General features: G+C 45.0%; 1 protein-coding gene across 4 annotated transcripts in view; it reads right to left on the bottom strand.

Moving 5' to 3' along the window:
• Positions 1-1,446: 1,446 nt before the first annotated feature.
• The window catches only part of LOC147432258 (TOM1-like protein 3), a 51,117-nt gene continuing 27,437 nt past the window's right edge, over positions 1,447-25,126 (bottom strand). For 3 of the 4 annotated variants that reach the window (XM_086492211.1, XM_086492213.1, XM_086492214.1), the window contains 8 exons: positions 17,938-18,016; positions 17,682-17,780; positions 17,487-17,600; positions 17,034-17,251; positions 16,869-16,950; positions 3,095-3,180; positions 2,825-3,013; positions 1,447-2,757 (listed from right to left, as the gene is read on the bottom strand). In XM_086492211.1, the coding sequence (XP_086348337.1) occupies positions 1,824-2,757; positions 2,825-3,013; positions 3,095-3,180; positions 16,869-16,950; positions 17,034-17,251; positions 17,487-17,600; positions 17,682-17,780; positions 17,938-18,016 (1,801 nt within the window). In that variant the 3' untranslated portion in view covers positions 1,447-1,823. The remainder of the gene's footprint in view (positions 2,758-2,824; positions 3,014-3,094; positions 3,181-16,868; positions 16,951-17,033; positions 17,252-17,486; positions 17,601-17,681; positions 17,781-17,937; positions 18,017-25,126) is intronic. The other variant, XM_086492215.1, reaches the window with a different exon arrangement.

The raw sequence follows: 25,126 nt of genomic DNA, 5'->3' as shown, positions 1-25,126 counted from the left end.
TACTACTGTTTTGGCCAAAACTGCCGCCAACGCCTGGCCACGCACGCAGCGCTCACATGCCACCGCCATGGCTATGAACTCCAAGGAGCACCACTTCCCTTTGAGATACCCAAGAGTGGCGCACGGTATAGCCCATACACCCCGGTACCCAAGCCTTTGCGTCTGCATGTGGATTCACTCCCACAGCCACGTGGCACCCGCTTGTGAATAGCCCTCAAGGGCACCACTATACTTTCGAAAAGTTCATCTACAAACCTTCTCATGGTGCCATTTTTTGCCTGCAACATCTCTTTGCTCCCGTGCTCAATGCTCAAGCCGTAAAGGCCGGATGGAAGTTCACCCCACCGACTTCAATCTTGGTAAGCCTCGCCATTTTTTAAATTTCTCCGAGCCTGCTAACCAAGGCCGCGAAAAAACATGGAATTCAAATGCAACCATCCTTAAGCAATTGTTCTCAACTTCACTCGAGCATAACTTGGCAATCGTGGATCCGTTTGGCAAGCCGTCAAATCCTACTCGCTCCACATGGTGTGCATTGTCTTTCAGAACCGCTTCGAGCCCAAAAAAGCACCAAGTGGCACACCTTCCAAAGCAATTAAAGTGGCACATACCCGACCCCTGACAAACTTTCAATTGCCCATAACTTCCTCCGGAGCTCTAATCAGTGAACCGAGAAGATCGGCATGCTCCACAATTTGGGCTCTACAGCCCTATCCCCAGCTCTGACCACCTACCCATACGTGCCCTATCCGCTGGGGATCTGCAAGACCTTCTAACTTTGGATAGCTCTATCTTTCACACCGTGGCTCCATTTGACGAGCCGTCTGGACGGCCCTTCTAGAGCATCGCCAGCACCACATTCCCGAGCACTATCCTTGCACATCGGACACTCGGACCTTCCATTCCAATTGACCCACTTTGGAGCCTTTCTGATCTTCAAAACCACATATACCATACATTTCCATCAGTCGTGTCCTGCCTAGGTCCTTGATACCTGCTTAAGCCCTTTGCCCAGCACCTGTATACACCCATAGCACGGCTTGGTACCATTTCTAGCTTCGACCAACTTTGCATGTACCACCGGGGCTAATGGTGCTACTCCCAAGTAAGACAGTTTCAAGAGCAACATCCATTCTAGCATGTGTGTGTGTGTGTGTGTGTGTGTGTGTGTGAGAGAGAGAGAGAGAGAGAGAGAGAGAGAGACTTGAGGAGAAAAACATTGAAAAGGAGTCATGAAGCCATTTACAAACTGAAAATTTGGATTCAAAAATTGTACACCTCGCTCTGTAGTCATTAAGGCATGTTTTAACATGCTAAACACCAAGCGAGAGAAGTGATCATCCTTAACCACACAATAAAAAGGCCTGGCAGACAAAAAAGCAGAGAAGTATCAGCTAAGTTAGACGGGAAAAAATCATTAATACACAAATGGTCTTTCACCAAGGAAGCAGAAACTACCAACTAAAATTCAAAAACACCATCACAAATAGCTGGTTCCGCTGTTCCACACAAAATCTAAGTACAAGAAGCAACTATGACACCATTTTGCAGCATAATCTGTAAGCTGGCCAGCCAATACATTGGATTATTCAGAACAAATAAGCACCATCTACAAGGCCAGTCCATCTATGAAAGAGGGGGAAAAAGGGTCCAAAGGGCGGTCATCTATCAGAAATTACATCAATTAGAATCATACAAATATCCTGTGTTATAAGGAAAAGACCTTTCCTTGAGAATCTGTTCTGAGAAAAATATATGACAGGGGCTAGCAAGATCGCAAGCAATATGCGTATGTGGCAGTGACCTAGCATAAACACATGTAGCTAAGTGCCGCTTGCCTTGCTGGTGTTGGGTCTCGTCAAGCTGCTTGTCAAACCCGCCTTCTTGAAGTTCGCACTCACGCTGCTGAAATCCACCAGGTCTCCAAACCATTTATCAGAGTCTTCAGAAGAGCCACTGGCTGCTTTGGAAGGAGTTTGGCTGGTTGGAAGACTGGATGCGTGGGCGAGCTTGCCAATAGACGCATTTTGTGCTTGCCGACTGCTACTCTCTTGAAGGCTCAGATTCATTGTCTGCTGCTCCAACCCTGTACCAGCAGCTAGAGGCCGTTGCCCGGATGGGTTTATTTGCTCTTGGAGAAATCGATTCCTCTCCGTGTATTGCATCAGAGGTGGAGGTATGCTTGAAGAAGTGTTGGTTCCATAAGAGCTCCAAGCTGATGAACCTTGCCCCCCTTCCAATTGCTGCCCTTCTGGCTGCCAGCTGTATGGATTTGGGTTTTTTTGCTGTTGAATAACAGAAGACTTATCTTTCTGTTGCAAGTCGTGTGGCTGTGGACTCGCCGAGGCCCATGGAACGACATAACCACCAGGACTGGATTGCTGTGAGAACGGCGATGAGGACTGATGTTGATTGTGGGGCGAAGCACCTGCTGCCAGAGACTGCATTTGCTGTTGAGCATGCGGTGAAGGGGTCGCAACAAAACTGGGACTATCCGCAAATGGGTTGACAAAATCCTGGGGCTCAGAAAGAGGAGGAGACGTCTGCTGGCTCATCGGGCTTGTTAAGGTACCTGGTGTTACCGGCGACGCATCCTTAATCAGCTCACCACTGAGGAGATCAACTTGCCGACCTTGTGCATCCAAGCGAGAATTGATCTTCCTGATAGGCTGGGGTGGTGGAGGAAGTGCAAACTGCGTCGCATTTGGTGAACGAGTTTCCTGAGTACCAGATGCACGACCAGGCCTTGAACTCTGCCTGCAGATAAACTTAAGTTAGCCATAACTTTCTAGAGAAAGGACATTGCTTCCACTCCAATTCCCACCTGTGCGCCAATTGGGCGAATTCATCCTCCACATCCTCATCTTCATGATCATAAGATGCAAACTTTTTTGGAGAACCCCTGCTGGATTCACGAGGCAGTGGAGATCCAGATGAAATGGCATCATGTTTTGCCAGTGCTCGCTGCAACTCATCATTCAAAGCAAGGCCTAGGCAAAGTAGACCCTCATCCCTACATCAAAGAGAAGAAATTGAGCAACCCAGTGTAGCAGAAAACATATCAGTAGTACGATATCAGCACAAATTGTCTTACGATGTAGTATTCACCAGCTGCAAGATGCTTTTTTGATAGGACCGGCACTGGTCCACAAGCTGGACGATCACATCATCTTTCACAGCCTGCAGAAGGTAAGAGCACAACCTCACATCATCACTCCATGAGGACTTGACAACACAAGATGGTTGATTACACTTAAAAAATCCTACTTTTGAAATCCATGACGTAAAAATGAGCATATTCTAGAGGGTGTGAATTTGTCAAGAGAGACAAGGCCCGTTGAGAAATGCTGCCTTATGAGGTCCAAAAGAAAGCCGAGAGATGAAATGAAATGATATATTAAGGTCTTCAAAAGGCCAAAGTGACCTATGAGACCAAAAAGTTACGAAATGGTGAATCTGATACAATGTCAAAGTACCAAAAAAGACCGGGTACTCAGAGGTACTAAAACTGCTGTAATATCCTAAACTGCAGGGAGAGAAGGACTACACAAACGTGCTTAGACTTAAGTCTTAGTTTTGGCATCCACACCTCAGAGCAGCTGAAACCACAATAATTGCATTGTCAAGGCTCCATGTGACATAGGGGACATGTCATGGCCTCTGCTGGTACTCCGCTGTATCTAACAGTCTGGATCCGAAGCTGGTGTATAGATGTGTGTATCTGGCCAATAGCACATCGTATCCCATGAGATAAGTGGGTGTCCATGTATCTGGGCCTCGTCACAAACCCAATAAGCTGGAGAAGATGCTCTCTATAGAAAGCCATCTTCGTGCCCAACCCCTGTGCCGGCTGTATCCAAGTCCTCCTAGTATCTAGCTGAGTCAGGTCTTGGCAGATCAGCCTGGTGATCTCGGACTGTGTAATAGTCAGAGATGGTGCATCCAGTGAGTACTGGAAGGGGGGCAATCTGTCCATGCTGAACCCATGTACCTGAAACCATGATGTCATCTCCCTATACCAGCATGTTGTCTCCCTGCAAAGCTAACTGTCGAGAGGACTCAAGTGCTAGGCGGGCATATCTGTCTCTAGGGAGGTCCCACAAGCGGTGTAAAAAGGAGACTGATCTGGTAAGCGCCTCAACCACTAGTGGGAAGACAGCTAGCTCTGCTCGAATAATGTCATGTGGTACTGAAAGCCGCGAGATCATAGAGACTAGAGGCTTCTCCATGTCTCCCCATCCATCAGTGCGCGACCGACCTCCCGTGATGGTCCAATGAAGGCCCCCATATCTGAACTCCATAGAGCAATGCGGAAGCCACCATAGTGTCAAAAAGCCAGAGCTTCGTCCGAGGCTCCTGAAACTGAATTTGTGAACACATCCTCTCCAATCCACCCAATGCTGCATGTGCTCTAGTCAATCTAGTGTCTGCTGCTCTCCTCAATGAAAATGCTGGTCCCACCCCACGGTAGGTGTAAGCATCTGTATACTCCACTGTCGCATGGCCGTGTGTGAATCTGGGTGCTGATCTCCTGGCCCACTGTGGGGTGGTGTTAAACACCATAACCTTGGTTTTATCAAGGTTGACAGACAGACCATTGTCGTGAGCAAACCTATGCAAAGCATCGAAGTGACGTTGCATCCCCTCTGGAGAGTCGGAGATCAACACAATATCATCAGCATATAGCAATAGTGGAATCCATGTCCTTGCCAATTGTGCACCTCTATCACCCTCTCTCACAATAGAGTAAGAAACCTCATCCACATACATACCAAATAGAGTATGAGAGAGCGGGCAGCCCTGCTTCACCCCGATATTGGCGTGAACTAACGTAGATAACCCCTCTAGAGTGCGTACATGCCCCACTACTGACCTGTATAATGCCATAATCCCCCAAAAAGCTATGTGGGTACTCCCATCTCCTGTAGTCTGCGCATCAATCTAGCTCTAGGCACTGTGTCAAATGCTTTGCAGAAGTCCACAAAGCTACAATAGATCCGTCTCCCATGTGTTCTGCCCTCCTCAATAAGGGCTCTGAGTGACAGAATGTGGTCAAAAGTAGAAAAACCGCTCCTGAACTCTGCCTGCCCGGCTGCGCGTATACCCTCCCTCTCTGCCCATCTACTCAGTTGTTGCTCAAGAATGGATGTGTACAACCGTGCCAATGTGTGTCCACATGAGAGAGAGAGAGAGAGAGAGAGAGAGGGGGGGGGGGGGGGGACGGGATCACCGAGCGATGCCGATTCTGTACCGGGGGGGACACACACAAGGAAAATCCATGTCCATCCCAGCAATCCCTAAGAGCCGCAAAAGATAGTGGTGGTGTCTTTCATCACAAGGAAGTAGCAGCCCATCAATCAAGACTTTGTACTCTTGAGCTTCTCCTTCATCTTCACATGCATTCATGCAAATGTATGTCACCTTTTGGTTATATATTCACACACATTTTTAATTTTTAAGTGGGCGTGAAGGACTTAAATAAGAGACCTTTGACCAATTTGAGAATTTTGACAAGTGGCAAGTCTAAAACAACTTATAATAGAATTTGAGAGTTTGAGCTTCTACGACATTTTTGGGGACTGGTAACTCCGTTTTTGCAGAATTTTTTTGCATTTTGAAGCTTTCCATAGCCATATCTACCTTGGGGGAGCCTCTTTTCATCATCCTACACCACTAATCTACATGAACGGAGCTATTTTTCATCAAAATAGTCCATTGTATCAATGAATTCTCTGTTTTTCAGCACTGTTCTTGCAATTTTAACCATCCCTCTTCGATGGAGATCATGTGGAAGCTCTTTACGGGCCGGCTTTGTTTCATTCAGCCTTGTCTTTGAAGTATACAAGTGTGTGTCCTCTTAGTGTCCAACCCGGTTACATTAGTATCAGAGCATAGCATTCTTTCACTTATATCGTGAAAGACGCTCTTTGCAAACACTATGGACTCGCTATGAAGACAAGATTCTTATTTGAATGTGAGAGGTAGACATAGTGCGTATAGTACAGGGCATGGAATAATTGAAGCTACAAGTGAAAGGAATCAAGAAAGGGAGCGTATCAAAGGGAAGGGACAAGAAGGAGACGATGAAGCTTCCACTCTCAAAGCTGAAAATTCTTGTATTCAAAAGCTCCTTGAGGCACAAGAGAGAGAATTAAAGCGCTATTGTGAGGATTCACACGTACAAAAGTCTATCGCAGGCTGCAACCGAGAAGGCGGAGTCCTACAAGGATTGTGGTATTGAGAATATGGCGAGGGAGCTATGCATGCAACCCTTGGATCTAGCACGCGCCTATTTGGCTCGTCGCGAAGGTGCAGGTGAGAAAAATGTAATTGAATGCCTACTTTCGTTGGAGGACAATGAGCACTTTACAAAGAGGCAAAGGATGGATGTGCATAGAGAGGAACCCTCTGTCAATTCACATTATGCGAGAAAGCCACAAGCGATGCATGATGTGGAAAATGCCCAATTTTCACTTGAAAATCCTAATGTAACAAACTTGGAAATCCCAAATACTGGCGCCCCTTTCGGTATTTCTTTTTATATTAATATGTGTGCAAAGTACAAAAGAGTCCGCGGGAACTCACACTCAGACTCTGCGTCCAGATGCTCCGATGCTCTGAGTAATGAGGGCCAACAGACTTATTTATTCTTACAAGGGATGCCCAAAAGCAGAGCCCCAAAAGCTTCAACTCAAAAGCATTATGCCCAAAATCAGCCAGCGTAATTTCTGCAAATCGTACGGACTGCCACGTCATCAGCTCAACGCGTTTTGCGGAGAATTGTACGGCACTGCCACATCAGTCTGTCAACGCGTTTTGCGGCGCATTTTTTGAGTCTAGTGCCACGTGGCATGTCTTGCCGCAAGGAGTATATCTGGGGCCTGCCACATCACCAGTTTGTGACATACCCCCCTCTTGAAAGAATTGTAATCGCCCTCAATTACGTTGCAAAACAGACAAAGGCCATAAACTGTCTTAGTAGACAGTAGCTGTTAGTATCGACGCACTAGACACAACACATCTAGTACTTGTACAAAACGACAGTCACATCACCAAACATCACAGGACATCACTTGACATCACATGATAAATCACATACAAATTCATTCCAAATCTCTCAATCGGCAACGTATTTAGTAATCCCATCTAGATCCATTCTGGACCTCACGGATGCCCGATTAACTAATCCTTATTGCTATCATGTCTATAGAGATTTATGAGACCGAAATGCTGCAGTGATTTCGTCTTTCAGTTCCTGCACTCAAACAAGTCAAGTACACATCAATCATTTTCATTTTCGTGAATTCTTGTCATAAAGTCATTCAGCAGAATACTACTCAGCCCATGAATATCCCTGAAACCCAAAGGGGACATCAATGACCTTATTCAAAATCGGGGTAATCCGTTGACAAACAAGCGGAGTGACTCCCCTCTTGAGCAAACCCGCACTACATTCACCCTCGCTGAAGTCGGGGTTCTATCAGAGTAGACTATGCTAAACCGAATGCTTTAAGGTAAAGTTCCAAAATCTGAGGAGTATCTGCTAGGTCCTCCTCCTCCATCCACTTCGCATCCAATGTAGGATAGTTCTTGAATTTAACCAAAAACCGCCTAATCGCTTTACCTTTTATCTTTCTGTCCTTGTGTGCCAATATCTCTTCTAGAACGAGTATCTCCTCGCTTTCCTCCACTTCGGGTTGCTCATCGGGCTCCCCATCATCGGACACATCGCCTTTAAAAGGCTTACAATAGACTCACATGAAATGCATTGTGAATCTTCCAAGTATCGGGCAGCTTCAGTCTAAAGGAGACATCATTTATCTTTTCTTTTATCTAGAAAGGGCCATAATACCCCATGCTAAGCTTTGGGAAAAGCCGCTCCTTTTCCTTTTTCTTTCTTAGGCGTGCCTTCTCAACGAAGTCGATCTGCTACCTTCTTATGTCGTTCTTGAGATTTGTCTAAAGCCTCCCGGACCTTGGCAAAGCAGTGTCCAAGTCCCTCCCTCGTGTACTAGTTGGCTTCAAAAAGCTTAACTTGGGTCTAGGGAATGTTCTGTTCTACGAGCTGATTCTTTTTTTCCTTTCATTTCCTTGTGCCTTGGGACCTGCGGGTAGTGTCTTTCGCTTCCCTGTCCATTGGCACGTCATAGTCAATCATCGAAACCCTAAGACGCACTATCATCTGATTCCTCTTTCTCTGGAATCCTTTGATGAACTTGCATCTGGTTTCCTTAGTTCGTCGGAACCCTCTGACTCTCTAGAATCCTGTGATGAGTTGTCATCTGGTTCCGTTGATTCAATCTCTTCACTTGCAGACTCTTGCCTTTTTGAGGTGGATACTATCTGCCCATCACATAAGTCACTGAGCCGGCATGCATTCCAAATCGTTGCTTAATCATGTCCCATAAGTCTCTGAATGGAGTCAGACTTTTGGTTTAAAGCATAGTCTCGAATCTCTTTAGCAAATCATAGCCAAATCGCTCAATCTGGTCTTTCAAAAGAATCTTTGACAAGTATCCCAAAACCTCTGGGCAATTGTCACAAGACGAGGACCACGCGCCAACAGAAAAGAACAGACTGAACAGACTTTGAGCGCTTCAATAACAACTAAACTGAGAGAGAGAGAGAGAGAGAGAGAGATGACACGCGACACGGAGTGGCGGAATTCACCCCAGAGAGTATTGGCCCCAAACCTTGGCGCCCCTTTCTGTATTTCTTTATATTGCGTCAACTCAGTACAAGCCGGTACTTGCATTTTCTCCAGGAAGCATGCCCGAGAATGAGCCCATGGCCTCATATTTAAAGGCCCTAGGCCCCAAAAGCAGTTTACATGAAAAGCCTTCAAACTCAAAAGCATCTGTTCCAAAAGCAATGCCCAAAAGCTGCCAGCGTAAATCACGGAAATCCGTACAACTATCATGTCAACAGTCAACGCAAAACGCGGAAATCCGTACAGTCTGTCACATCATCAACCAACGAAAAATCTAGAGCGTCCGTACGACTGCCACGTCATCGGTTGCTGCGCAAGCCTTTGGTGTGTGTGTGTGTGTGTGTGTGTGTGTGTGTGTGTGTGTGTCCTGCTTTATTTTAATTCCTTTGTCTCTTGGGCCCCATCGGATGGGGTCCCATAAGTTGGTAGGACTTCTTCTTCTGTTGTTGCTTGCTCTTCTTAGGGTTTAGGCCTCTCGGCCATGATCTAGAGGTTGGCTCTGTTCTTCACTGACTGGACACGTCAGCAGTTTGTGAGTTTGTGACATCCCCCCTCTTGAAAGAAAGTAATCGTCCGCAATTTTATCATATCTGCAAAACAACTCAAGTTAGCTCAAAATTTTCCGAGGGACAATCAGTTCGCTCTTTTTTTTGTTAAGGAGTTGGCTTCTCCTCTCGGCTCTTTTGATCAAGGAGTTGGCTTCTCCTTTCGTCTAGATCCGAACTCTTGATATTCCGGCGTAGTAAAATTAGCCATCACACCCAGACTGCACTGATCTTCCACGGATATCTTAATGCACTAAAATTACATACCCAAGCAATCTCATCCAATTAGGAATATCCAGTGGTTGGCACGTCAGAATGCAACACAAATGCTCACATATGCATGTTACAAGACATAGAAACATAAAGTCGCCGATGAACACTCCTCCCACACAGCGTAACCGCGAAACACGTTTCAACAAGCTTGAAACGCGAACGGGTGAAACGACCGAAACGTTTCACCTACTTCGGCCGTTTCACCTACGAGGTGAAACGCCTAGAGTGACACGCCCACCAAAAAAAAAATCCCTTTAGAGAATTTGGCCATTAAAAAGTTATTTATTTATTATGTATATACTATTTCAAGGTTAACATAGCATGTGTCTCTAGGGTCAAACGTTTCAAGGTGAAACGTTCCTGGGTGAAACGCCATGTTTCGCGGTGAAACGTTTCGGGTCTAAAACTTTTCGCGGTTACGTTGCTCTCGCATAACCTATCAAGGTCCGGGCCGGGAGATATTCAACGACTCCCTCATCTGTCACAACCTAGTGACATGCCATGGTGGACACAGTACACACACGCACTACCCCTACGTTGAAAACAGTCCCGCGGAATTAATTCCCTGCAGAGAAAATGCTGACGTGGCAACCTCCGCGATTTGCGGCGCAATTCACGAACAGTTGATGGCATGGCAACAGATTTGAGGCAGTTGTGCTTTTTGGGCATGCTTTTTGGCTACGCAATTGCAGAGAGGGGAAGAGAGCCTTGTTGCTTTATTTTCCTACACGAGTTAGAGAGAGAGAAAGCTTTTATTTAAAAAGCTTTTGCTTTACTTGCCAAGGCTTGAGAGAGAAAAGATTGAACTGCTTTATTTCCAAAGCTTTTAATTTTCAGCTTTTGGGGCTCTGCTTTTCAAGGTGGAAAGGTATGTAGTGTACGGTACGGTTTAGGTACGTACGGAACGTACTTCCGTACTGAACCAACCTTTAGGTACGTGATAGGTATGTACCATTTGTAAAAAAAGAAAATTACACTAAATTTAAGTTCACAGACCTTTCAAAAGAGAGTCTTTTGTAATCCTGGTCGATTAAAAAAGCATAAGGCTCTCTCCCCTTCACCCTATTATCCCAATCTGAAAGCGCTCCTAGCGCGAGTGGTCCGCGGAGAAAACGCCCAAAAAAAGAAAACCAAAAAAAAAAAAAAAACTTGAAAAAAAAAATTGCCGTACTATATCGTACGGTACGTACTGACTGTAACATACGGAATCGTTAGGTACGTACGTACGGATTCCACCTTGTTGCTTTTGGAATCCCTTGTACTTTTAAATACGTGGGCAAGGCCTCATAACTCAAAGCATCTGGACGCAGAGTCTGAGTGTGAGCGCCTACCCACACTCTTGTACTTTGAACACAGATTAATATAAAAAGAAATAACGAAAGGGGCGCCAGACTTTGGGGCCAATATCTCTAGGCACGGAACTCCGCCGAGCCACTGTCGAATCAATTGTGAACTGTGATCTGTTTTGAAGTGGTTGTTTGTGCTGTTGCGGTAGATTCTCGACCTGGAGTGTCCAAGTCTGTCACATTGGTATCAGAGCACGGCCGATTTCTCTTCTATGGGAAATCCGATCCCTTTTATTCCGCGGCACCGATGGCTTCAGGCAAAGATCAGTCGACTCCCTATGCATCCGGAGACGCAGGAAGGGATCATAACGAAGATTCACGCGAGGAGCACAGCCTGCATCGGCCTACTTAGGCGGAGCGTCAAGAGATGGAGCGTCGACAATTGATCGGCGATGCAACAAAGATGATGCTTAAATTTTGCCAAGGACCCGAAATTGGCAAAATATATGAGCAAGACTTCTTTTGAGGAGGTGCACACACAGTGGCAGAAGACCACAAAACCACCCTGAAAACCCGCTCTCAAGAAACCTCCTACTCCCAAGAAGTATACAAAGAAAGAATTAGAGGAGGTGGTTGATGCACGAATTGCTCAGCTTTTTGACACGCAGAACAAAGCCAAAAAGCACGGCAAAAAGCAGAAGAAAGGCGTTGACTTCCCGGGTTATTTGGGTCGCCAGTCTACATTTGAAAAGGCAAGAAGGCAGAAGAAGCGTGTTCGATTCGAAGGAGTACCCACTTCTTCTTCTTCTTCGTCTTCTGACAGTTCTTCTAGCTCATCTGACTCGAGCGAAGAAGACAGAAAAGGCAAAAAGCGAAGCAAGAAGCAATGCTTCGGAAAGGACAAGAAAAAGGCAAAGAAGTCTAAATCTCGCCCCGTGATTGACAGTTCTACTGAGGACTCGTCTACAAATAGTTCGGACTTTGATGACAACAGCTTTTATGCAAAGAAGAAGAATTTTTACAAAGCCAACCAGTATGACTTTCTGGAAGACAAAAGCAAGAAAGTCCAAGAGTTTAAGGAAGGTGGACAATCAATTAAATTTGACACGTTTTCTGGTTATAGAGATGCTTAGAAGGCTTTGTCTTTTGTACAGCAGTTTGGTATCGCTTTCGCGGGAGGGCGTTACTCAGAGCACTCTAAGATTCAAAGAGTTGCCTCTTATTTTAAGGGGAATGCTCGAACTTGGTGGTCCACGCTTCTATTAAACAAGACTGCGCCAGTTAAATGGCTGAGATTCAAGAGGCTTTTTATTTCTTCTTGGCTGATTCGAGAGTATGAACACGACATACGAACTCCTTGGAACCATCTTCGTATGACCAAGAAGGATACAGTGGAGCTTATTGCGAGAGATTCTGGAGCTCTTTTCTACCCGCCTCTTCATTTAAGAAGATCTCGTTCAAGGAACAGATTGAGCGGTTTACCTTGGGTCTTCTGAAACGGGATTTCGCCATTCACTCAGGCAGTTTGACCTACCCCACCGATGAGATCATGACACAAAGAGCCGAACAGACTTCGACAAATAAAAGTAGAAAGAGAAAGAGCAACCAAGAAAAGAAAGATGCACGACCCAAGCTCACTCCTCAGGAGAGAGCTCGCTACATCAGGGAAGGGAAGTGCTTTGGATGCGGGGAAACTGGACATATCTCCACGAAGTGCCCTAAAAAGGCACAGAAAGAACATATCAAGGACGACGAGAGGCCTGAGAGTTTGAGAGCAACTGAGGAACGTGGAAGAAAAGGCAAGATGAAAATAGGACTGGTTCCAAATTGCGTGGGTACCGATCCCAAAGGGGTGCGCCCGCAGAAAAGAGCAGAACTCAAGTGAAGAGAAGATCCTTCTCTAACACAGATTGCAAGCTCAAGAAGAACCTCAAGACCCCCAAGAACCCAAGTTTCTGGTGAACTTAAGAACCCAAGACTTCAGTGGATGGTCATCACTCGAAGCGGAATGGATACTTCGCTTGGAGGTGATGAGCATGAGAGAGGTAAAGAAGAATTTTCCCCACCAGGAGGTTTTTCCGACCCTCCCCCTTCCCCATATACGACAAGGATTGCACTAACTCCTATGGAGGCTTTCGACAAGAAGATGATGGACAGGGAATTAGCACGCAAAGCAAGAAATGCAGAAAGAATGGCAGCCATAGATCGTGAATCTGCAGAAAGAAGAGCAGCCATCGATCGTGAATACGAAGAAAGAATGGCAGCCATAGAGCATGAGCACAACGAAAGGAAAGCCGCCTTGTTCCGATTCTTTTCTCAAGTGCAGACACAGATGCAAGAGATTCGGGAAAAGGACACTCTCTCAGTCTCTTCTTCTCCAACGCATGACACACATGATAAGCGAGATGATAAGCATGATGATTTGAATGATAATGACAAGCATGATGATTTGCACGATGATCACGATGTAATTTCTCACAAGCATGATGATTTGTATGATCAAGACGTGATTGTCACAAGGATGATGGTTTAGTTGATGCTTTTTCTAGCGAAGCTAACCTCGTTGCAGATTCGATCAATCACGAAGAATCGATCTTGGCTTTCGAGTCGAGGTCCACAACACCCCCTCCCCCCGGCAGATTTGATCAAACACGACGAACCGATCTTGGCTCTCGAGCTTAGGTCCAAAGAACCCATACAGGAAGTACTATGTGTTCGAATGATTAATCAGCACATATTGTACGTTGAACACGTTTCGTTCATGAATGAGCACGGATGTATGCGGATTTTTCATGAAAAGCTGAAAAGTATGCATTCAAGAATGTCACATTCCATGTCTCTCCCTTGGCATGACACAGTTACAGAAAGAGCACAAGAAAGTATGAGCACCAAGCATGGGCATTTCCATTGTGTTTTGCCACAGTTGATTGATTTAGATCAGCACGACAAGATTCGATCTCATTGTTTGCGTGTGTGTGATGAACAGTTTGGCACTCCGTCTCTTTGTTCATCTACATTGCATGAACAGTCTTTGAGGAAGACAAGATTTACATGGAATGGGTATGTTCATGTTTTTGTGTTGGAAGTGGTTTCAGGAATTTTCAACCATGGAGATTCTTGAAGAAGGAAGAAGCATGACTCTAGACGAAGTTGAAGCATTGAAGGAGCCACAACAGACTTTGTGTCGCTTTCGACGCGGCCCAAAGAAGCAAGCATTGCAGACCTTTATGAAGTTCAAGTATCCCACGACCCACGCATCAGAGTGGGCCGGCGAAGAGTCCTTCCCAAGATTCCAGACCCTGTTGGCGATCTCCCTCGACGCCATACAGTTCGGTACCAGTACCTCACTTTGAAAAGGAGGGGATGTCACGTGACACATCCAACCCTATGTGTCTGTGGACAAGCTACAGCATGACCAAGGTTCAATTCAGTCAACTCAGTCTAGAATAGGAAGTGATCTGGCACTTTCGTGAGTCTGTTCGCAAACCGTGCATGACCGATCACTTAGATTAGATGCATATCCTCCGGTTGCACACAGCATGATCATCAACATTCCCATCATAATCCATCAGAATCCATCAAGGGAATTTTCCAGTGCATTAAACCTATTTTCCCTATTTTTGACATTTTTCACTTATTTATTAAGTGACTTTTGTTGGGAACTAGGTAGGGCAATTTTTCTAAGATAATATATAAGAAAACCACAGTTAGCACTTTCTGGCAGAAGAGGCAGCAGGAGCACTCGCTCAACAGGCAACTTCTCAGCAGAACCCCCCAAGAGGCCTATCGTTTTTGCATCACAACAGAAGGCTCGTGTTTTTGGACCAGATCAGCCAGCGTTTTTGCTCTTGCAGATTCCTGGCGATAGCAGACCAAGCAAACTCCCCAGCGTTAGCAGATTCTCCACAGCAAGACCATTTTCAGCCCTAACGTTTTGCATCTGCAAGGCACTTCAGCGTTTTTGCAGATCTTCGCAACGAAATCCCCACAAGCATCAGCGTTTTCAGTTTTCAGCAGTCGGTACCTGCTGAAGAAGTCCCGAACCTCGCAGATCTCACCTTCCCGCAGCAGATCCTCGCCGCACGGTCAGATCCCGCATAGTTTGCACATTCAGCCCAGAAAACGCAGATTTCAGCATGTGCGTTTTCAGCACGTCGTCGTCGCATCGTCGCCATCGTCACCGACATAGAGTCAGAATTCAGCAGATAAAGATTTGCAGATTTCAGCCATTAGCATTTTCAGATTTCAGCCCGTCTCGTCGTCGACATCGTCGGCAAGTCCAAGCATTGTAGAGATTTGTGCAATCAATAGTAGACCGCTCTCTCCATAGAGAGTGGAGCCTTTGGAGGAGGGTTTGACAACATTCTGGTGTCATATTCTTCTCTCTCTATCTCTCAGTCTCAGTACCTTCATTCACAGTGTTCATCACTTTGTTTGTGTCCATTGCACTCTCTCACTAAAGGAACGAAAGGCTCTTCCTTCCGTAAGTAAAAGGAACCCTTAAGCACAATTCGGAGCACTCATCTTAAGCAAAGTTCAACATTCACTTCCGTTGCACCTTACATGGGGCCCCATCGGACGGAGTCCTCATAAGTTGGTAGGACTTCTTCTTCTGTTACTTGTTCTTCTTAGGGTTTAGGCCCCTCGGTCGGCATATGTAAGTTGGCTCCATTCTTTAGGGCTTTGACACGTCAGCGCCATTTGGAAATAGCCAATTCAATGGTTTTGAATTTGTTTAAGTCTTCTTCTTTGGATCAAAAGACTAAATGGGAAAAGTATTTGCCCTTGGTGGAGTTTGCCTACAATGACACACGGGAAAGACGCCATATGAAGTGTTCGAGGGTGCTAAGAAGCTGTCACAAACTCCATCTGTCTACGGGTGGAACGAGGACGAGAACTACAACCACGTGCCAATGTTCTCCCAGATTTCCGTCCAAAACAACTAGTAGATCGGGGATCTTTGTCCGAAACAATGGACTCAGACATGCAACAGTAGCTTCTTACTGAATCTGTTGATGACCGTCGAAAGGCCATCATGCCCACTCTATGTCTTCGGGAGATCAAAGATGAAATCCATTGCAATACCTTCCGAGGGGCGGGTGGGAATGGGTAAAGGCTGTAGTAATCCCTGTGCCTTATGCCTGTCAAACTTGACCTTCTGGCATACTAAACAATTGCGAACAAAGTCGTCCACATCCTTCTTGAGTCTCGGCCAAAAGAAATAACGCTCCACACCTCTCAAGGTGGTGTCGATGCCGCGGTGACCCGTAAAGGTGAACAATGGCACTCAATCAAAACCTTTTCCCTCAACGGCTGTGCAACGCACAACATCGTTTTCTTCATCAAGTAGCCATCCCGTATGGAATATCCCGCTACTACCTCCCCATTCTGTATTCGAGTGAATACATCGGAAAAATCCAGATCTGTGGCATATTGATCAACCATGTCCCCGAAGCTTCTATGATGAATCGTGGAAATAGCCAAGACTGTTGACTGAGAGTTTCATCCGTAGGAGTCAAGGCCAGGCAGCCATGAGATGGTTTGGGCCGATTGGGACTGAAATCTGACTAGTGGAGAAGTGGCTAGAATCCTTTAAGTCTCTTAGACCCCTTGGCAAGACTTTATAAGCTGTAGGGGATTAGAAATTAACCAAATGGAGCAAACTTGACACATGTCAGTAGAAGAGCAACCTGCAGGTCAACACACCATCCAGAAGGTCTCTTCTCAGCTGGGGGCGCCCAAAAATGAGTGTGGAGGTTGATTTCATCTTCTATGAGTGGATTTTCAGGTTTGAAGCTTAAATGGAAAGCTTGCCTTCTTCCCTTGTCTCATGTAGCGCGATGATTGCTCTCGTGCATCTCTCTAAGGACATTAATAGAACCTTTCTTTCTTTTTCTTCTATACATTGCTTGAGTTTCCTTTCTATGATTTTACCTTGGGCAACAACACCTATGATCAACTAACCATAAGCATGCCACAAACATGATCAATTTTTAAAGAAATACAACAGCTGTAACTCTATAACCTTGTAAATCAGCTTGTCTTGTAAATAACCTGTCTATCTTGAGGGTCTATTGCATTGAGCATGTCATTCAAAACCTCCAAACCACTTTGAGCAGCATCCATATCCTTAGAGCTGCAGAAAAATAGGTAAAGAGTTGTGCATACTGTATACTCGGAGAACATGGATATCGCCACATATTAAAACTTCATACTGACCCCCACACAGGAACATCAGTTGCAGCCACTGCATCCAACCGTGCTGATACATATGGCGGCGAACCATAACTTGACGAGGGTGGCGAACCATACGGTGGATAGGGCTGCGGATATGAACCAAAGCTTGGATGCTGATGTGGTGGTGGTGGATGTGTTGGAGGAGGTGTGAAAATGGGCACAGCATCAGCAGTCCGTTCAGGAAACTCAACACCTGCACGCTGCCGCACAACCAAGCCAACAATCTAAAACCTTGTCTTTCCCATTTGCATCCGAACATTAAGTATATATCCAATAAGTCGCTACCCATAAATCAAAAGTACAGTAAAATATGTCCTGACACAAGCACCTTGCAACACGTTGTCCATACTGAACCAAGGCTTAAAACGCAAACAGCTCTCGTACAGTAGTTAAAAGAACCAAAAAATATTCAAAACAAAGTATACGCGATCTTACTCTCAACTCATCATAGGCTATGTAATACTGTGGATATCTGCTGGAAGGCCCTCCAAAAGCTTCTTGCCAAGAGTCCAAGAGAATCAATATTTTATCTCTTACCACCATGTCGGACTGTCAAAAAAACTTTTCTTTAGATGGCTATTTATCTGTAGAATTAGAACGGTGGACTTAGGTGAACCTCTCAATTCCCACCTTTTTCTTTACTATCTTAACCATGTCATTCAACAATTCCTTTTCTGCCACATTTTGATGTACCCCTTCACCACAATTCTTCATTACAGTTTCGAGAACCTGCACAAGACAGATGCATTCCAAATTAAAAAGGGTCCTTGCTTGACGGAGAGGGGTAACAACCTAAGAAGGCACTATCTCATCCTTACGTTGGACGAATACTCATAAGCATCACATAATTCATAAATTATCAGAAAGTTGCAAGAGTGGTAATTACCGTTAAAGCTAGCAACTGCACTCGGCCACTTTTATTCCCCAGACGTTTTTTGATTGCTTTCACGACCTCACGGCCCTGCCTGTATACATGAAAAAAGCTTAAAAGTCACAAGCAAATGATGAGCTTTAAGACTAAAACTGCACTTCACATTTAAGGGCAGGAATAAATATAGCAAATCAATGGCCATGATTATAGTGCAATTTAATTATGCCCCATAGTAATTCCAGTTTTCACACTTTCAATTACACATTTATTTCAAAATTCACTCCCTCTCTTACCACAATAAATTGTCCCGGTTATAATTCGATAAGCAACAGGCCTGAAAATGTTCGGAAGACAGAATTTCTCCTTTGGCATTCATCAGTTTTCAACCATGTTTGTGGCTTCACTATTGGGCAGGTTACATTCAGCTGAAGGATGGATGTGACTTTCCTCCATTTATCTCTTATATACGAAAAGAGAACTTCACATATATTTGGCTCAGGCATTCAAAGATTTCTGGGGAAAAAAAAGTTCATGTCAGCCCACACTTCGCCTGAAATGTTTTCAGACATTTCACCAGAACGCGTTTCACAGTAACGTTCACCGTACTGGTAAGGGTCAGATACAAACCAATCCTCACCGGTCTTGCTACCCTAAATACCACTCAAAACGTCGGACTTCTGAGGTATAATCCAACGTAGACTTGAAAGGTTTGACTAGACCTTCCACAACCCACTAGAAGAGCTTACAAACAGCTTGAGAGGGTGCTATAATATTCAGCAGCATATGCTTTTCAAATTTCTATACACCGTAGCTAACTTCAATACTCCAAGGAGATGTGTCACACAAGATAGTCGGCATGATGATGAGTATCGGCAGAATCGTGAGACTGCAAAAACGTCACTCTTGGAATGCGTACACATAATCTCGCAACATCCATGTGCGAAAGAAGAGTTGCAATTACCTAGCCGAGGCCAAAGAAAGATCAATGAGCTATTATCAAGTCAGTACAATAAGATGGCTTTGAAAAGGTTCCATGGGACAATCACCTACAGCAATCACATCATAAATGTGTGATGTACAACGTCAAGACAGCCCCTCATTCCGCCGTCATCTTTCAAAGACAGACTAGCATCAGTCTCGGTCCACATCTTCAATAGAGCCAACTCTTGTGCAAGTTTTCCAACCAGTCCATTGCAAAAAGGTGAAGATCCCACTATCAGAAATTATCAGACTATCATGATTGGCCATGGTTTGGCGAAAATTTAAGAGCGTTTGAGAAGTTGACTCAAACTAAGATGAAGTGGTTTTATTTTTCTTTATATTAATAATTTAAAAAAACCTAAGTGTGTAACTGATACAAACCAAACACGCATTCATGTATCGGTATTGAACAGCATAGCTAGGTACGATGTTGTGTTGGGGGCTATGCGATGTGAACGTGTCAAATTTGAAGGAGTATCCAATTCTTCTTCTTCTTCTTCTTCTTCTTTTGACAGTTCTTCTAGCTCTTCCGACTCGAGCGAAGAAGACAAGAAAGGGAAAAAGGGAAGCAAAAAGCAAAGCTTCCGAAAGGGCAAGAAAAAGGCAAAGAAGCCTAAGTTTCGCCCAGTTTCTGACAATTCTACAGAGGACTCGTCTTCAGATAGTTCGGACTTTGACGATCACAGATTTTATGCAAAGAAGAAGCATTTTTATAAAGCCAACCAGTATGACTTTCTCGAAGATAAAAGCAAGAAAGTTCGAGAATTTAAAGAAGGTGGACAGTCAATTAAGTTTGACACTTTTTCTGGATTCCGAGATACTTCGAGGGCTTTGGCCTTCATACAGCAGTTTGATATAGCTTTCTCTGGAGGGCATTACTCAGAGCACTCCAAGATTTGGAGGGCTACCTCTTTCTTCAAGGGAAATGCTCAAACATGGTGGTCCACTCTTCTATTGAACAAGAAAGCGCCAGCTCAATGGCTGAAATTTAAAAGGCTTTTTATTTCTTCTTGGCTAACTCGGGAGTACGAACGAGATATACGAACTGCTTGGAATCATCTTCGGATGACCAAGAGAAATTCTTTGGACGCATATTGTGAGAGACTTTGGAGCTCTTTTCTACCCGCTTCTTCATTTAAGAAGATCTCGTTTAAAGAACAGATTGAGCGGTTTTGCTGCAGACTTCCTACGGAGATCCGAGATCACTGCTTAGAACAAAAGTCAGATTCTATTCAAGAATTGATGGGTCATGCGAAATGGGGTTTTGCCATACATTTAGGCAGTCTGACTTACCCCACAGATGAGATCATGACTCAGAAAACTGAACGGACTTCTAATAATGAAAGTAGAGAGAAGAAGAGCCCCCAAGAAAAGAAAGATAAGGATGCACGACCCTGGCTCACTCTTTGGGAGAGAGCCAACTACATCAAAGAGGGGAAGTGTTTTGGATGCGGGGAACATGGGTACATCTCCGCAAAGTGCCCTACAAAGGCACAGAAAGAACAAGATGAAGAAAGGCCAGAGAGTTCGTGAAAGCAGGACTGGCTCCAGATTGCAAGGGTACTGACCCAAGCACGATTGATGAAAGTACAGAACTTTGCCGAGCTTGCGGCAAAATAAGAAGCCCTGATTTTCTTTGATGGAGGAGCCAAGGCCAACTTCATTTCACCTCAATTGGCGGCGCGGCTCGAGATTACACCCGATCGGATGGGACCACAAGCAGAGGCAGTTCTAGCGGCACCCGGCAGGGACGTGGCCATTACACCTGTCATTGGCAAACTTCGGTTGCATTGTCAGGGTATTTGGGGCACGAGGACTTCAACATAATGCCCTTGGAAGGTTGTGATGTTCTCCTAGGAGTCCCTTTGAAACCGGCCCGTAGGGCGGTAGGCGTTGGCTTTCACCCGAAATTCTTTACTTTAGACACACACACAGAGCACTTTGCAAAGAGAACCTGCGACGGGAATTAACACTTGAATACACACACAGCTCGGAAGCTAGAATGCCCCGAGCAAACGCTGACAACCTGTAGGCCCCAAAATTGGCGCCCCTTTCAGTATTTCTTTATTCTTTGAGAAAGTAAATTACAAAATAGAGTCCTGGGAATCCTTTACCTGTATCCCGCTAGATACTACCTGATTTGGCCAAATTTCGGCACCATAACAGCCCCAAAACTTGCGCAAAATCAATTCCCCTGCTGGATCTCACTTGCACTGGCGTAAACCCTCTGATTCCTGCCCAAAAACAGTAAATTCAGTTCGCTGTATTTACTGGTTTTTGCCCTGTTTTCAGCCCCAAACAGTCCCCTAGCTGTCCTCTGCCAGTGGGGCACGATTCCCAAGAGTTCTGACGTCCGTATGGCTGAAAAACAGTCAATTTTCTGCGCATACACAACACTGAATTTGCACCTGCACGGTGAGGTTATGACCCTCACCGGTGCCTGCTTTGGAGTAGCAGCTAGCTACACCTGTTCCTGCTCAAGAAGGCTCTTGCCTCAGCACAAAAGCATGAACCCACACAGCTATACATCAGTCAAATGAAGAGCCCTCTTGTGGGGCATCACATAACTGCACGTAGGGGAGAGAGAGAGAGCAGTGTGTAGCGTGCAGGGCATCACTCCTAGCACCACACTGTACATGGTAGGGAAAGAAAGCACTCCATAGCTCTCAACCTGTGACAAAATGCATAATGAAGCCTCCCCTCTCTTAAATTTCAGCGCCACTTCTTCTGCATGAGGCAAAAGTTCACCAAATTCTGCCACTTGGCGCATTTACAAGCATTTGCCCGTTTCGGGGTTGCCGCCTAAAAATCTCCCGACTGGTCGCCCAATCCAGTTGACTTCGCGGCAGAGTTGTAAAGTGTTCCCCTAGTCATACCGGAGGTAACGACGGGCCCAAAATAGCAATTCACTAAATTTGAGGAAATGATTCCGTTGGGCTCCGAGTGGTCATCTGACCATCTATCCTCATTGGGACCGCATCCAAAAGTGCAATGTGGCCCAACTATCGGATACTTCCAGTTGGTAGTCCCACCTTGACTTTATGCCTTTATTGAGTTCACTTCCTAGTATCCACCAACTTGCTAAGTGCGACGGGGGGACCTACATGATCTTGCTCTGAGCCTAGACATCCTCTTACTATACGAATTCCAATGCCGACCACTTCCCGTCTGCGGGTGAAACTACCGTTCACATTGGCCATACAATGTTTGACCGTTTGCTACTTCAAAAAGAGGGTCTCAAAAATAAAACAAAACCCATTGGAAAGAAACCAACAGCTAAAGTTAGCAGTTGCCACGTCCTCGTGACATAGTTAACAGCTGCCACGTCCTCGTGACATACCCCCCTCTTGAAATCGCAAACATCCTCGATTGCATACCATAAATACACGCCACTGATGATCTTGTGCTATTAACACTCTTTTATCATCGCATGTATCCGCAAGAAAGGTCGTAACACATAGATACAAATGACTTAATGAGACCTTCATACTTTTGTCATTTCCATCTATTACACTGAATTCATATGTACATTTGATGTGCTAGCTCTATCATTACCCGATGGGTTGGGGCATAAGTAGGTTGTAACCCAAAGGCTTCAAGGTAAAGCTGCAATACATTTGGTGACTCTGACAGTTCATGCTCTTCCATCCACTTTGCATCCATAGGCGGATAGTTCTTGAACTTCACCAAATAGCGTCTTGCAACTTGTCCTTTTAACTTTTCTGTCCTTATGTGCCAAAACTTGCTCGGGTACCAGGATCTCATCAAGTTTCTCAACTTCTAGCTGATCCTCATCTGGCATATCTTCTGGCACATCACCCACGAAGGGTCTTAAAAGACTCACGTGAAACGCATTATGAATCTTCCATGCATCACGCAATTTCAGCCTGTAAGCCACATCACTGATCTTGTCAAGCACTTGAAAAGGCCCATAGTAACGCATACTGAGCTTAGGAAAAAGCCGTTCCTTGCCCTTCATTTTCTTTAACCTTGCCTTTTCGAACCTTAACAGAACCCAATCACCAGGTGATAACAGCAATTCACGACGGTGACGATCAGCAGCCTTTTTCTGTTTTGCCTGAGTCTTCTCCAAGGCAACTCTAATTTTCTTGTACATTTCATCCATGTTCTCAACATATAGATCTGCCTCAAAGATCTTGTCCTTTATATGCAAAATGGGAGGAACTTTTTTGCCGCCTTCAACAATCTCAAAAGGTGCTTTGCCAGTAGACGAATGCATCGTAGTATTGTACGCATATTCAAGCATAGGCAAATACTGTTCCCACTTGCCCTTATTATTTGACACATACCATTTAAGCAAATCTAAGACAGTAGAATTAGCCTCTTCTGACTGTCGATCAGTTTGTGGATGAAACGAAGACGAGAACTTGATCGTAGTGCCCATGTTCTCAAACAATCCTCTCCAAAACAAACTGGTCATGCGAGGATCACGATCACTGATAATCGATTGTGGCATACCATGGTACTTAAACACATTGTACATGAACAAGCGTGCCATCTTATCAGATTTTATCTTCTTCCTGACAAGGATAAAATGGGCCTGCTTGCTAAACCTGCAAATAATGCTCCATATACCATCATTCCGTGTTGGCGTTCTTGGAAGATCAAAGATAAAGTCCATAGCAATGCTTTCCCATGGCTTATCCGGAATCGACAGTGGTTGTAACAACCCTGGTGCCTTTTGCCTGTCAAACTTGACCTTTAAGCAAACTATGCATGCTCGCACAAAGTCATCCACATCTCTCCTCAAGCTAGGCCAATAGAAGAATGTCTCTACCGCTTTAACTGTCGCATCAATGCCACGATGCCCTGCATACGGTGGGACATGACTGTCTTCCATGACCTTATGTCGAAGTGGCCTAGTGACACAAAGTCTGCCATGCATCATCATAAAACCATCTCTGAGGATGTAGTGCTCATGATGTTGCCCCTCTTGTAACTGTTCAAAAATCCTTGCAAAATCTTCATCAGCAGTATATTGTCCCTTCATGTCATCTAGCTCATGATGATAAGGAATTGACACAACTGAAATTTGTGGCTTTCTTGATAACGCATCAGCCACAACATTCTTCTTGCCCTCCATATGCATAATCTGGAAGTGGAACATAGAAAGAATGTTCGCCAATCGCATATGCTTTTCGGATAACTTTGACTGTGTCAAGAAGTATCGCAAGGTCTGATGATCTGTTTGGACAACAAAATCAGCACCTAAGAGGTAGTGCTTCCAGCTAGAAAGCGCATGAATCACGGCCAAGAGCTCTTTCTCATAGACTTGCATAGTCTTCTCTGGCCCTTGCAAAATTTGGCTTTCATAAGCTACCACCCGTCCGTCTTGCATTAGCACTGCTCCGATGCTACTGCCACACGCATCACACTGGACCACAAATGACTTCATGAGATCTGGCAAAACAATTACTGGATCTGAAGTCAACTTTTCCTTTAAGAGACTAAAAGCTGAAATCTCTTTTTAGGTCCATCTGAAAGTGACCTCTTTCTTTTGCAAAGCGTGAAGAGGCGATGCTATCTCTGCAAAATTCCTGATAAACCTTCTATAGTAGGAACATAATCCCAAGAAGCTTCTGACATTGTGCACAGTCTTCAAGTCTGGCCATGTCTTAATAGCTTTGACCTTTGCGGGATCCATTCTGACACCATCCTTTGAGACTATGTGGCCAAGAAAGTGGATCTCTTTGAGGAAGAATTCACTTTTCTTAGGATTGTAAGTAACCTGGTGACTGCGCAACTCTTCGAACACAATGGTCAAGCGATGCCTATGCTCCACTTCATTCTTCGAATACACTATCATGTCATCGAAGAACATCCCAACAAACTGTTGATGCGAGCGGAAAATCCGGTCCATCATTTTGTTGAACATGGCAGGAGCATTTGTTAGCCCAAACGGCATCAGTAGAAACTCATAAAGACCAAATGTCGTTCTAAACACAGTCTTGTGCACATCCTCTGGCCTTATACGAATCTGATGGTACCCACTCTTAAGGTCTGTCCTGCTGAAAATTGCAGCACCCTCTAAACGGTCGAGGATATCATCAATTCGAGGAATAGGAAACCTATTTTTGATGGTATTCTTATTCAATGCACGGTAATCAATACACATGCGCCATGAGCCATCCTTCTTCTGCACTAGGAGCACTGGGGAGCAAAAGGGTGAAGAACTAGGCTGAATCAGCCCCTTCTCTAATAA

Source organism: Adiantum capillus-veneris, chromosome 20 (genome assembly GCF_014529385.1).
Source record: "Adiantum capillus-veneris isolate H3 chromosome 20, ASM1452938v2, whole genome shotgun sequence".
Lineage (NCBI taxonomy): Eukaryota > Viridiplantae > Streptophyta > Polypodiopsida > Polypodiales > Pteridaceae > Adiantum > Adiantum capillus-veneris.
Note: the sequence above shows the minus strand (reverse complement) of the source record. Positions and strands in the feature narration are given on the sequence as shown.